Source organism: Emys orbicularis, chromosome 1 (genome assembly GCF_028017835.1).
Source record: "Emys orbicularis isolate rEmyOrb1 chromosome 1, rEmyOrb1.hap1, whole genome shotgun sequence".
NCBI classification, from domain to species: domain Eukaryota; kingdom Metazoa; phylum Chordata; order Testudines; family Emydidae; genus Emys; species Emys orbicularis.
The window spans coordinates 66425151-66437272 of NC_088683.1; the positions used below are offsets into that span (position 1 = coordinate 66425151).

Genomic DNA, 12122 nt, shown 5'->3' on the forward strand with positions numbered 1-12122 from the left:
ACCTGGGACCAATAGCAACAATTTGATGAACACTGGCTTTTTCAGGTGATCAGGGTCTGTCTAGTTTGAAATCTTTGGGGTTTTTAAATAGCTTTTCAACAGCTTACACTTTGGGGAGTTGCAGTCCTGTTTACTTGTAACAAAAGAGGAAAAAATAGTTTGTGCTGCAGTGGTAAACAGCCTTAGGTTGTTAAGAAACAAATCTATGAAGCAAGCAGAGGGAAGGCACAACAGGAAAAATGAAACATGAGGAAAATATAAAGAGTGGAGACTAACATTTCTCCCTCCTTTCCCCTCACAAACAAATGTGCCAGCTCCTCTGTCATCCAATGGGACGTATCCATCTAAAGAATAGTGAACAGAGTGTAAAAAGTGAAAAAAACACAAATGATGCTCTTTTAGAAAGTGTGAAATTGAGTATTTTTATTTTTCTATCATCTATTTCCCAGTGCAACAATGTTAGAGAATGTTGTATTTCTAAATGGCTGCAATGGAAGATCTCTGGTAAACTACATATCAGACATGGTATAGGCAGCTTCTATCACACCTTGGCCTACAGAAATTGCTGTCTGAAATTGCTGTCTGATGCCAAGGTCTCCAAAATAGCTGAGAGTTTTCTCAGCAGATTACTTTTAATAAATTAGGAGTACTATGTTGTGAATTTCTTATGAGCCAAGCCTACGTAAAATAATATCTACAGGAAACAAAGTTCCCATTGAGGCTAGTGGCAGTTTTGCTTGAGAAATGAGCACAGGACTGGGATTTGAACGATGTAAATGCAGACATTAGGAACTAGATACTAGTCTTATTCTTTGAATTACAGTTTGTATTATGGTAGCACCCACAGTTTGCTAGATGCTGTTCACATCCACGCAGGTGGACACAGTCTCTGCCCTGAGGAGTTTACAAAACTGAAAGGCGATATTATGCAATCGGTTTTTACAGAAGCCAGTTGACTTCATTGACAAATTCTGCATGCAAATCAATAGTATCTTATGGCCCTAAGGAGTGCATCTGTTAAATTGGTATACATTTGCAGTATAAATTATTCTAATGAGAAACCGATCAGTGATCAAATGGAGAATGCTCTGCCAACAGCCCCCTTTATACTAATGGGGGCTTCAGCTCTTGTGTCTCCACTGACCACATCTGTGGGGGTGTGGCCTGGGAAGACCAGTGATCTCTCAGAGAAGTAACAAAATCCTGATTAATTTACACTTGAAATCACTACAGAGATGGTGTTCTCCTTTTCACTCCCTCCCTCCTACTTCCAAATTCACTCACGAGAGTCCAAGGAAGTATTTCAGCCTTAGCACTAAAACTTGGCAAATATTAAACATTTCACCTTGCTTGTGTGACTGTGTCATGTAATAGATACAATTGCTGTATAGGGGCATAAGATCACTGACTGAAAGCAAGCCATACCCTTTGTCCATCTTGCTGTATAAAGTTCTTTTTAACACTTTCAGAGTCCATTATCTAACCTTAGTAACACAGCTATGTCTTTGCTAACTGAATGATTTTTCCTAAAAGAGCCTTTTGCAACAATAACCACTAGATGGTGCTCTCCTATTTAGATAATAGTAAAAACAGTATTAACTATAAGTTATCCAGTAAGAGCATGTTGGAGACCCCTACTCTTGGGGCACCCAGCTTTTTAATTGTAGAATACATCTTTGTTCTTTGCCTGACCTGCAGAGTGACATCACTGCCTTTCTTCCTGTTGCACTGTAGCTGCCTGACTCACAGGCTTTGACACAAGCCAGATGGCTGCGATTGGTAGGCGCACAGGCTGCCTGGTACTGCAGTTGATGAAACAGAATAGGAAGACGTTTTATGATCAGTTGCGGGAGCACAATAAGACTGCAGCTTTGCTAGGTAATTACATTTTCACTGCACACTTTACTTCTCACAGTGAAGGTCACTAGAAAAAAATACATTTTTATTTGTACTGTTTATTATGTATAGATCTTTGATCTTTTATTAGTCAGTAGTCTGCTCTGGAGGATTTTTTTTTAACCAGTTCTGCAGTCACTCGTGAAAATGACATGTTTATTTATGTTTAATGGTTCTTTCGAGCTGTTCGTTGTGTGGCACTTACCTTCCTTCTCTCTTTTGTCTCCATTTAGTAACATAAAAATGTTTTGGTTTTGTAGTGAGTTTAGTTTGCAGAAGTCAGAGTTCAGGCATGTTAATACAAGCAGATTTCTGTCAGATACACTCCAGAGTGATGTGATAATATATATTACTGTTTGTTATGTGTTTGTTCTTCAGGGGTCAGAAGAGACCATGCACAGACTTCTCTTCTGGTTCAGGAAATGTACAAGAGAAAATCATTCCTGAGTACATTTCTGGGCATTTCCATTCTGTAACCATTTTAAAAAAACGTGTCTTGGAAGAGGTTGAGAGTGGTGCATTGTTATTCAAATCATTAACCATGCGGGGCCTAATCCTGCTCCCACTGAAATCAATGAGAACTTCACGATTGACTTCAGTGGGGGTAGGTTTGAGTCCCCAGTGTCAGTTACTGCAATAATCTTCTGAAGCAGACTGCAGCTATGAATGGCTATCCTATGAGGCAGCTGCATTTCATCCTTCCTATTGTGAGGTAAACAAAACCATCACCATAGACACATGTTGCATCTTACAAAATAAAAAATCCCCACTGCCATATCCCTCTCTTCTATATTAGTGCCAGCTGGAAAATTGCTTAAATGTATCCCTTGGAGAATTTAAGATATAAATTATCTTTATTTAAAGAAATGATTTTCCCATTATTTTTCCTGATAACTGGAAAGTTTTTTGTTAAAATAAAGTTTGGCTTTGTTTAACCAACCAGCCAACGGAACAGTTTTTCATAATGGTTGGTTTCCAGCGTTCACCACATAGACATGTGTTTTCAGTAAATTTTTAATTGCAAATTTGGGTTGCCCTGCATTGCACGACATTAAGATTTCCCCCCTGCCTGGTAACATAAAGAGCTGCAGCATTGTATGCTATGTATTCTAATTAACAAATGTAAACAAGCTTAAAGCAGAAGGCAAAAAGGGGCTAAACCAACTAATAAATGTGCATTCAGAATTTCTTAGTCCTATGTTTTCTTTTCAGATAGAATCATAACCATCAGTTTTGCTATGAATGTATCTAACATTTTTGATGTTTTCATCTTTTTTTTTTTTTTCCCTACTCAGCTCTTGCCCCTGTTCTTTGCCTCTGGTTTTGTTGGTGAGGATATCACAGTGATGTCTGCATTCAACCTGCTGCATTTGGTGACAAAGAGCCAGCCAGTGGCCCTGCGAGCCTGTGGGCTTCCCTCAGGTTGAATGGGTGCTGCTTGTTGTGTCATGCATATTGAGGGCCCTTTTAGGAATGGGTGTCTCTGCTGCAGGAAATGATACACTATGGTTTACTAAATTTAGTTGTAATTTATTAGAGTTCTCTGTTGAAGCCGGAAGTTTGTTATAAATCACTGCTTTGCTTTTAGTGTGTTCATAGCCCAAATTTTAGAATGCTTTGGAAACATTGTCCAGCTTCCTTGCCCAATATGATATGATATATCTCAAATTTGATAGCATCTTCCTGTCCCCTGACACAGACTATGCAGTTAGCCTGAAAATCACAGTTGTATTACATATTGCACATGGTTTTAATAAGAAATTGCTTAGCAGCATTTAATATATGAAATATTATTATTTAATAAGTGTCTTAGGAAAATGTTTTCAAAATACTGTTCAAGTGCGTTTAAATCTTTTTCAGCATTTATTCCTTTGTGTGTGTGAAATTTTTATTGTAAAATTACTTTTAATAATAGTGCACACAAAGGTTCATGCAGGAAGTGATGTGAGCTGTAATGTAATTTTCTTCCCCTCACAATGTGTACTTTATTTATGTGATACTATAGTTCAATCAAACAAAAATGCTCCGTCACAGCTGCTCTTTTTTAGAAAAAACATACACTTTTAAAAAAATGCAGAGAGGAATAACCACACTTCATGTGTAATGCCCCACTCCTGAATTTGGATTTGCAAAGGCGGCCATTGGGGCATAAGGGCCCATCCATGTGAATCTGACTGCAGGACCTTAGTCTAAATGTTTAATATCGGCATTTAAACAGTAACATATGTAATATCTTTATAAGATACCAGATCTGACTATTTGACAGGAAATGACAACTTTAGTGGATTAATTTTTAGAATTCAAAGGCTATCCGGAATTATTTTTTTAAGAAGTCAAAATAAAAACTAAGATGCAGCTGTAAATAATCACTGATTGAAACCCCAAGTAACGTTCCAATTTGGGCATTTGTTATGCACCCATCGCCACTGGATATAGGCACAAAATACAACAATTAAAGCATCATTGCTGTTTGCTAATATCATTTCAGATCAGCATATAGTATATGGAAGGAGCAACAAAGAGTCCTGTGTCACCTTATAGACTAACTGGCATGACATGATGTGCCTGACGAAGTGGGCATTCACCCACGAAAGCTTATGCTCCAATACATCGGTTAGTCTAAAAGGTGCCACAGGACTCTTTGTTGCTTTTTACAGATCCAGACTAACACGGCTACCCCTCTGATATATGGAAGGAGTGTCATAAACGCTTTCGTGATAGGACACAACATTTAAGTTTAATTGATTTTTTCTAGAGCTGATTATAATTTTATTTGAACTATCAAAACTGAGCCCCAGTTTTGTGGTATAGGGGTCTATTTTCCTTTCCATAACTCCTATTAACTTAAACAGGAGTTACAAGTGAACCTTGATAAGGAGACAATAAACCCCATTGTGTCAGCCCGATCTTTGCTTCCAATTATATGTGCCGCTGACCCAGGCTTCAAATCCTAAAAACAGAGGACAAGCAAATTTCCTAACTTATTATGCACCTTTGATGTGAGCTCACACTGGTGAGACCTGCCTTAAAATGAGGCATTTACAGCTTTCCTGTTCATTTTGTGCCTATTCTAACAAGCAGATCCCAAGCAGATCTCAAAGCTGGTCTGTTAGGAACAGAATCTGACAGAAGTATTTCTAGTGCATACCTGCTCATGAAGCATCGCATTAACCATTTTGTCACCTGTGTCACTGACATAATCAATATTCACGTTTTATTATAACTTTTATAGCTCTGCAATTTATTTCTGTTTGTATGATCAGAACTACAAACTTTAACAGATCAGTTACACTGACTACTTTATAGATGTATATTATAAAACAAAATTCATCCACTGATAGCAGAATAATGTATAACTGCATATTTCATGTGTTCTAAGAGGAAACTAAATTTCCTAGACACTTATAAATTAATGTTGGCTAATTTTGTATTCAATTTGTTTATGTGTAGTAGAGGTGGGGAACAGAACTAAATGGTGAAGGAGGCTTCATGTAAATGCAAGAATAAGTCCTAGAAGCAACATTTGCATAAATGCCACAGTCCAACTGGATCTTGAGTTTACCTTCAGAGACCGAGAAGTGCCCTGTTTTCTTTGGAAGTACAAGCATTTTATGAAAATTACTTTTTTGCCCTCCCCCCATCATATTCTGCACAAAATGTATAATGTACTACTGTATCCCTTTGTGCTGTGAGCACATCAGGTCTCAAGATAAACAGGATTAGGTCTACTTTTAGTTGGATAGAAACTTTCAAAGAAAATCCAGGTGGTACAAGAAGTGGTTTAGGAGGTATAATTTCACGTGAGTCACTTAATGAACCAATGCCACCAAATGATTTTAGGGAGCAGTGTGCTGACAGAGGTTCCATCTTTCAAATGAGGCATAAAACCAAGGCTCTAGTCAGTTGTGGTGGTTAAACTATCTTGTAATTGGTAAACTGGGATTACTCACATCAGTAAAGTACCACACTTATAATATTTGCTGGATTGGGCACAATAATATAATTTCATACCCATTTTAATTTTCTGGATGATACCCAGAATCAGCTGTTGCCTTTTATGAATAAGTGCTTCAGTCCAAATATGTCATCTATATACTGCCCCTAAGCTTTGCTTGTGCTATAAAATGGAGTGCATATATACTGTCATTTATAGATTAGGACCAAATGAAAGCTTTTTTGCTTTTCAAAACAAATACATTCAATTTCATTTCAGAATACTACATGCATTAATTTTCAGAACTATCTGCTTTTTATTTCGAGTAATTCTTCCCAATCCAAAAATCTTCAGTATATTGTAGCTCTTGTCTTATGGATACACACTGAGTTATGTTATAAACTCTATACCTTTCATATCATTATTATTCTTAATTTGGTGGAAGGTTTGTTTGCATTTTTAAAATCCACATATTAATGCCTGAGGTATAAATGCATCCTTCTAACTATACAAAATAATAGGATTAAACATTTCAGTGTATTTTTTTAATCTAACATATAGTGGTGAGCAGGGAAGAATTTGCTACAATGTACCCCAGTACTCCAAATTTCCATTAGATGGCACTAATCATATATTCTTTTGCCTAAATAGAGCAGAATGAAAAGCTTCCACTTTAGAAATCATTCATACATAGTACATTCTGAGAATTTAGTTTAAAGTGTGTATAAACTATCATAAGAAAAGCATGAGCATTTTGAAAAATCACACAAGTTTGGGCTTATACACAAACTTTATTCATATAATGTTAGAGGTTTCCTCATTTCCCCAGTAACAATTGCAACTCCATTATACTTTCACATGATTTAGAATAAACTGACCCTGTTTGGCCCTGATCCGGTGCACTCCACGTCCACTGAAATGTAGGAGGTAGTCAGCATCTCTCAGGATTGGGTTCATAATGAAATAGATCTGTTTTGAAATCTTTTAAGATAAGAACAAATTTTCCTTTGGCTACTTTAATGCATACCAGCAAGTAATGGATACAAACAGTAATTATGCATATTCCATATACATATGTTTTCTGTAGCAGACCACCAAGTTATAAAGAAAAACCTTACTTTGCTTTGCTGTGTCTTTGAATTATTATGGGCTCTCATTCCTTTTAAAAAGTGTCCTTTCTTTTTTTAACACTTTGAATGTTGTGCTGCTTGCATCACATTTTTTTGCATGAGATAGAAATCTGTTTTTCTGCTATTGTAGATCAAGAAAGATTACAGTATTTGTAAAAATTAAGTAAAACTAATGATACAAAAGTCTAGAGAGTTTGGGTATGCTTACGTGCACATTTTCTAATAGGTATATGAAATAATAAAGACTTAAACGATGATTAAATTGTTGTGCAGTGTTTAATTACTAGAATGATTAAGAGTACTGGCAAACCACATTTTTCTAGGATATGGTTGTTGTATTACAATACATCTGTATGAAAGGGTGCTGGGCATATGGTGTAAGTCTCTTTTATTAAACAAATATATGTAGTATGTTTTTTTCATAACACCTTTTATTAAATCTCAATTAATTTTAAATTGGAAATATAAGTAAAATATACTGAATATATAATGAATAGTTACAATATCAAAATTCAAAATTGGACTGTTTGCAGTAATCAATTAACATAAAGGATTACATGTAGGGGCAGCTCTTGCAAACATGAGTAATTCACGTGTATAAACCACGTGAACTCTGCGACTACTCATGTCAGTTAAATTAACTCTCACACATAGTTTTTGCAAAATCTGGCTTTTACAACGGAAGTTCTGAAAACTTGAGTCAACCATGTCCCCCCTCTCCCGCCTACGCATCCACCAAAATTGTAATCACGATTAGATTTTATACAGATTGTGTATATATTGTGTAACTTAAATATTTCTAAATGTATTTATGTTGTGTGTGTATATGTGTACATATTATTTTCATATATGCTGTAACTTTTCCATAGTTTCTCTTAGTGTGTTACCAAGGATGTAATATAGCAGATGTCTCTTCATGTGGTTTGAAAAAAAAATATTGATGAGAAAGATAATATATACTAATTCTAGCAACACCCACTAATACTCCTATGGTTAAGTGCCTGTCAGTGTTTTCATTATAAATCCCTGTTTTGTGGGATTTATAACGTACTTACTCTGAGCTTAAATTTGTCATACAAGGTCTCAGATACATGCGCTTTTGTCCCCTCTCCAGACAGTATTTTAAAAAAGAGAGAGAGAGAAAAGCAAATTCACTGTTTTTTGAAGATTTAAAGAAATGAAATTTTATGCTTCTATAATCAGAATACTGTTTTTATCCGAAATACAATTTTTCATGTTGCTAGTTCATTAGTTTGCCAGGATGTAGAGAATTACTCAGCTAATGCTTGTATAGAGTGTTGAAGATGAAAAGTACTATGTAAGTGCCATAGTAAATAGTATGTTAATGTATTTATATATACTTAACATGAAAATGGTGCTTACAGTTGTCGCTTATAGAGACTCAGTACCTTTCTTCAAGATGTTTATTGTGTATATCCTAGCGACGTCATAATAGCACCCTGTTGTAACCTGACATGGAATGTTGTTGTCATATCTATGTGATGGCTCTAAAGGAGGAAGGCACACTATTTGAGGTAAAAAATCACCTTTGTAAAGGTGCCTGAATGGAAATTTACTCAGATATTTTGGTCACTTAGGAAAATAATGTATTTAAATCCATAATTGTTTAAATATTGTACATTTGTATATGTGCAATGTAAAAGGTTTTGTTCAATATTGTTTGTTCATTCTTTAGTATCAAAGAGGGAATGAAATGTATTCATAAAATTGGTTGGTTTGAGTAACATTCATATTATGCCTTATACTTGCAAAAATCAGGAATGTGTATAAAAGGCTGAAATTCCTTCCTTAGCATCCTCTTCTCTGCCCCATATTAGAGCAGTAACCAACAGGGAATGCTTTCCACATGAGCTACACAATATAGGCATATCATGTTAAGTCACTGGTGTCCACCCCTCTTTTTTTCAGTTGGACCCCTGCAAGAAATTGGTGGAAAGGCAGTCTTGATTCCTCCAATGCTATATCCAGGCATTGTTGCCAGGGCCTCTCATTTTCTGTGTATTCATCTCTTATATCTCTTTCTTTGTCTCTGTTCCTTTTCCTTTGCATTCTTTTTCTGCATTTGTTTTCTTGGGTTTTTGTCCTCTCCTCATTCTCTGACTGACTAGAAGGCTCTGTTACATGCTTCATCTGGTGGGAAGTCCCTTGGTGGTACTGAGTGGCCCGTGCTTAGTGGCTGAGCACCGTGCTGTGAGAGAAGAGAAGCTGCTTGGGATGATGGGCAGGGACCTGTGCTCCCATCCTTGCAAACAAAGAGCCACTTCCACAGTCTGTTGCATTAGAGATCCCAGTGGGAGCAGAGTGGCAATGCAATGATGACTTTTAAGAACCCACCCAATCACATGGGGTTCCCAAACTTTTTACTGGCGCAATCCCATTTTAATGAAGTATTTTCTGCTGGGACTCCAGAAGAGCAAAATGACATCCTCTGCACAACGTGACCTTGCACAACGTGTGAGACCATGCTGCATGGAGGATGCCATTTTGCTCTTTAAAATGGTGTTCTCCACACAATATGACCTCATACATACGGTGTGTATAAGGTCACTCTGCAGGGGATGCCATTTTGTAGAGCAAAATGGCATCCTGCGTGCAAGGACACGGTGCATGATCACCATACATGCTAGATTACACTGTGCAGAGCAAAATGACATCCTCTGCACATTAGGGATTGCTGCAATCCCATAGTTTGGGAACTGCTGCAGTAGCATGTTTGCAGGGCAAGCATGGGGTAGTTTTGGGATCTCAGAACTTTCTTAGCCCACATTGTTCCACTTCCATGCTCCACACCACCCTGACTGAGGTAGCTTGCCCTTTCCTCTGAGCTTGGGAAACGCTAGGATAATTTAAAGATGGATTTTCAGCTTTAACTCTGGGTTTCATTGTTTTAGAGACTATACAGTTGTGGCCAGGAAAAATGAATATTTTGCCAGCAATTATCATGTTCTTGTTTAACTTTTGTATATAAATAGCCCCATAGGCCTGAGAATTCCTCAAGAGCAACAAAGAAACTCTCCCTGGTCTAAAGAGTTTGTAATCCAGGTTAGAGAGGATATGATGCAGAGGGAGATGACATCGGGCAAGAAGAAGGGAGGCTTACACAAAATAAGGTTTCTTGTTCCTTCAAATTTCCCCCTTAAAAAAAAAAAAATCTAGATATTATTAGGTTGACCAGGGGAAACAGGAGACTGTTGGAGAGGGTGTGGTGAGCAGTAGGTTTCGAGGAGACAGAGGTTGCATTACATACAGAATCAGGGTAGTGAGTAGCATGGGATAACACCCAGATGTGTTGTGGGGGAAGGATCTACAGAATTAGCAGAGTGGGAGAGAAGAGAGGAGATGCTAGCTGGGCAAGAGTTGCATAGACACTTGAAGGTGGTGGTAATGCATTTGGAGTTGATGTAGGAGGTGTTCTGGATACACTGAAGGGACTTCCAAAGGGGAAGGGTGTCTGCCATGAGTTTGATGGCAGCCTTTTGAATAGACCTGCAGTGGTACAAAGTGCGATAAGCAAGGAAGGGGAATGTTGCCATAGCATAAATGCGGCATTACCAAGGCATGGACGGAGATTTTGGCACTAAGAACGGAGAGGAAGAGATATTTGGTAGAGAAGTGTTGTCTAACTTGCGGCCCTCTAGGGAGACTGTTAAAGCACCTTAAACAAAAAATTTGCTTTTGATTACAAATTGAAAATGTGCTCTGTCTGCCCTGCCTTGGGATGTAAAAAAGGAAGTGTTAGAATTGAGTCCATCATTACGGGAAGGAAGTATCTGGGCATCGCCTCTCCTGCAGCCTCAGGAGCAGCTCTGATTTGACCAAGGTGTGCTCTGAGCAGCTATTGTTCTTTTCCTGCTGCATTTACTCAATAGCTCCCCTCTGGCTACCTGCTGTGTTACAGGCAAGAAAGACCGAGTAGCTCTGGCTACTCCATTGCCAAGTATCCTGCTGAGCTGTGGGAGCACCAAGGAGAGCACAGCAGGATAGGAGCTCAGCTGGGTCTTCCTGAGCCTGTGGGAATAGCTAGCGAAGGATGGGCTCCCTCCTCCACATAGCTGTGTAGGGGAGAGGGAAAAGAGAAACTGAGAACCAACAACCACTTATGGATCCTTGTTTTTCTGCCTTAGCCCTGGTGCAGGTTAGAGCATTTTGGGGGCTAACTCCTGCCAGCTAGCAATAGTCCCCTAGGCACCAAATCTATGCTGGGGATAGCTGGAGCACAGTATGCTCCAGCCATGTCCTCTTGTCCTCAATACATCTCTCTGTGCCGATGGTCGTAGGTGTAGGAGCCAGCTGTGCCTGCTAGAAACTCTTAAACACTAGGGGACTTGCAGGTAGTTTCAGCTCTAAGCAGCGCAGAAGGACACAAACAGGGCAGAGAATGTGCCCCAAAATATCGATTGTGGCACCTTGGCCTTTTGAAATACTGTGTTCTGTCCGCAGGCTGAAAAGGTGGCACATCGCTATTGCCAAGGAAGTTACCAGGAGGATTTAGCAACCGCCTGAATAACTATAGGTTGCACACCACTGTGGTAACTGCTGGCAAATGCTGACTTTTTAATTGTTTCTACTGCAGGTTAGACCTTTATTAAAGTTGTGGGAATATACATATTTTGATGGCTTACTGAAATATTTTTAAACGCACAAGATAGCTGAAAAGACAGCGCAATTTGCTATTTTTAAATTTAGCTTAATTCTTATGTTAATAAAATATTTCCATATGTTATGTCTTCATTTTTATGTAGTGTCTGGTGAAAGGTGTCAAAATGACAGCATTGGAATCAGAAGTCTCCTTTCTGGGGAGAAAAAAGATAGCGTAGTATGAGTTTCTCCCCGGTCTGCTAACCTGTCTCAATCTTGGCTTGTGTGGTTCACTTGTAAGGATGAAGAGAATAGGTCAGTCTCCATGCTTACTCAGTTCATAGCCTTTCTGATGAGACTGCCAGCGGAGGTGCCAGTTACGACGGTGAGGATGGTTTGTTTTACGTGGATGTTACTGTTGGGAGCTATGCTGAGAGTATCAATTCATATCACATAGGCCACTGAACAATTATAACCCAATTCAGACTCAGAACTTAAAGGTAAAAAACTTCATGTCCTATTACCAACCCCCCATAGCTACCCTGTTCCCAGTTTGTCATTAA

General features: G+C 38.3%; 1 protein-coding gene across 6 annotated transcripts in view; it reads left to right on the top strand.

Annotated features, from left to right (window-relative positions):
• Positions 1–12122, top strand: part of MSRB3 (methionine sulfoxide reductase B3) — a 136300-nt gene that overhangs the window by 32324 nt on the left and 91854 nt on the right. For 2 of the 6 annotated variants that reach the window (XM_065401008.1, XM_065401016.1), the window contains exon 2: positions 1735–1878. The exons of 1 other annotated variant lie outside the window; for it this stretch is intronic. In XM_065401008.1, coding sequence (XP_065257080.1) covers positions 1767–1878 — 112 coding nt within the window. In that variant the 5' untranslated portion in view covers positions 1735–1766. Of the gene's footprint in view, positions 1–1734; positions 1879–2274; positions 2609–3191; positions 3319–12122 lie in introns of those variants that run through there. 3 more of the 6 variants (XM_065401025.1, XM_065401033.1, XM_065401040.1) reach the window with 3 other exon arrangements.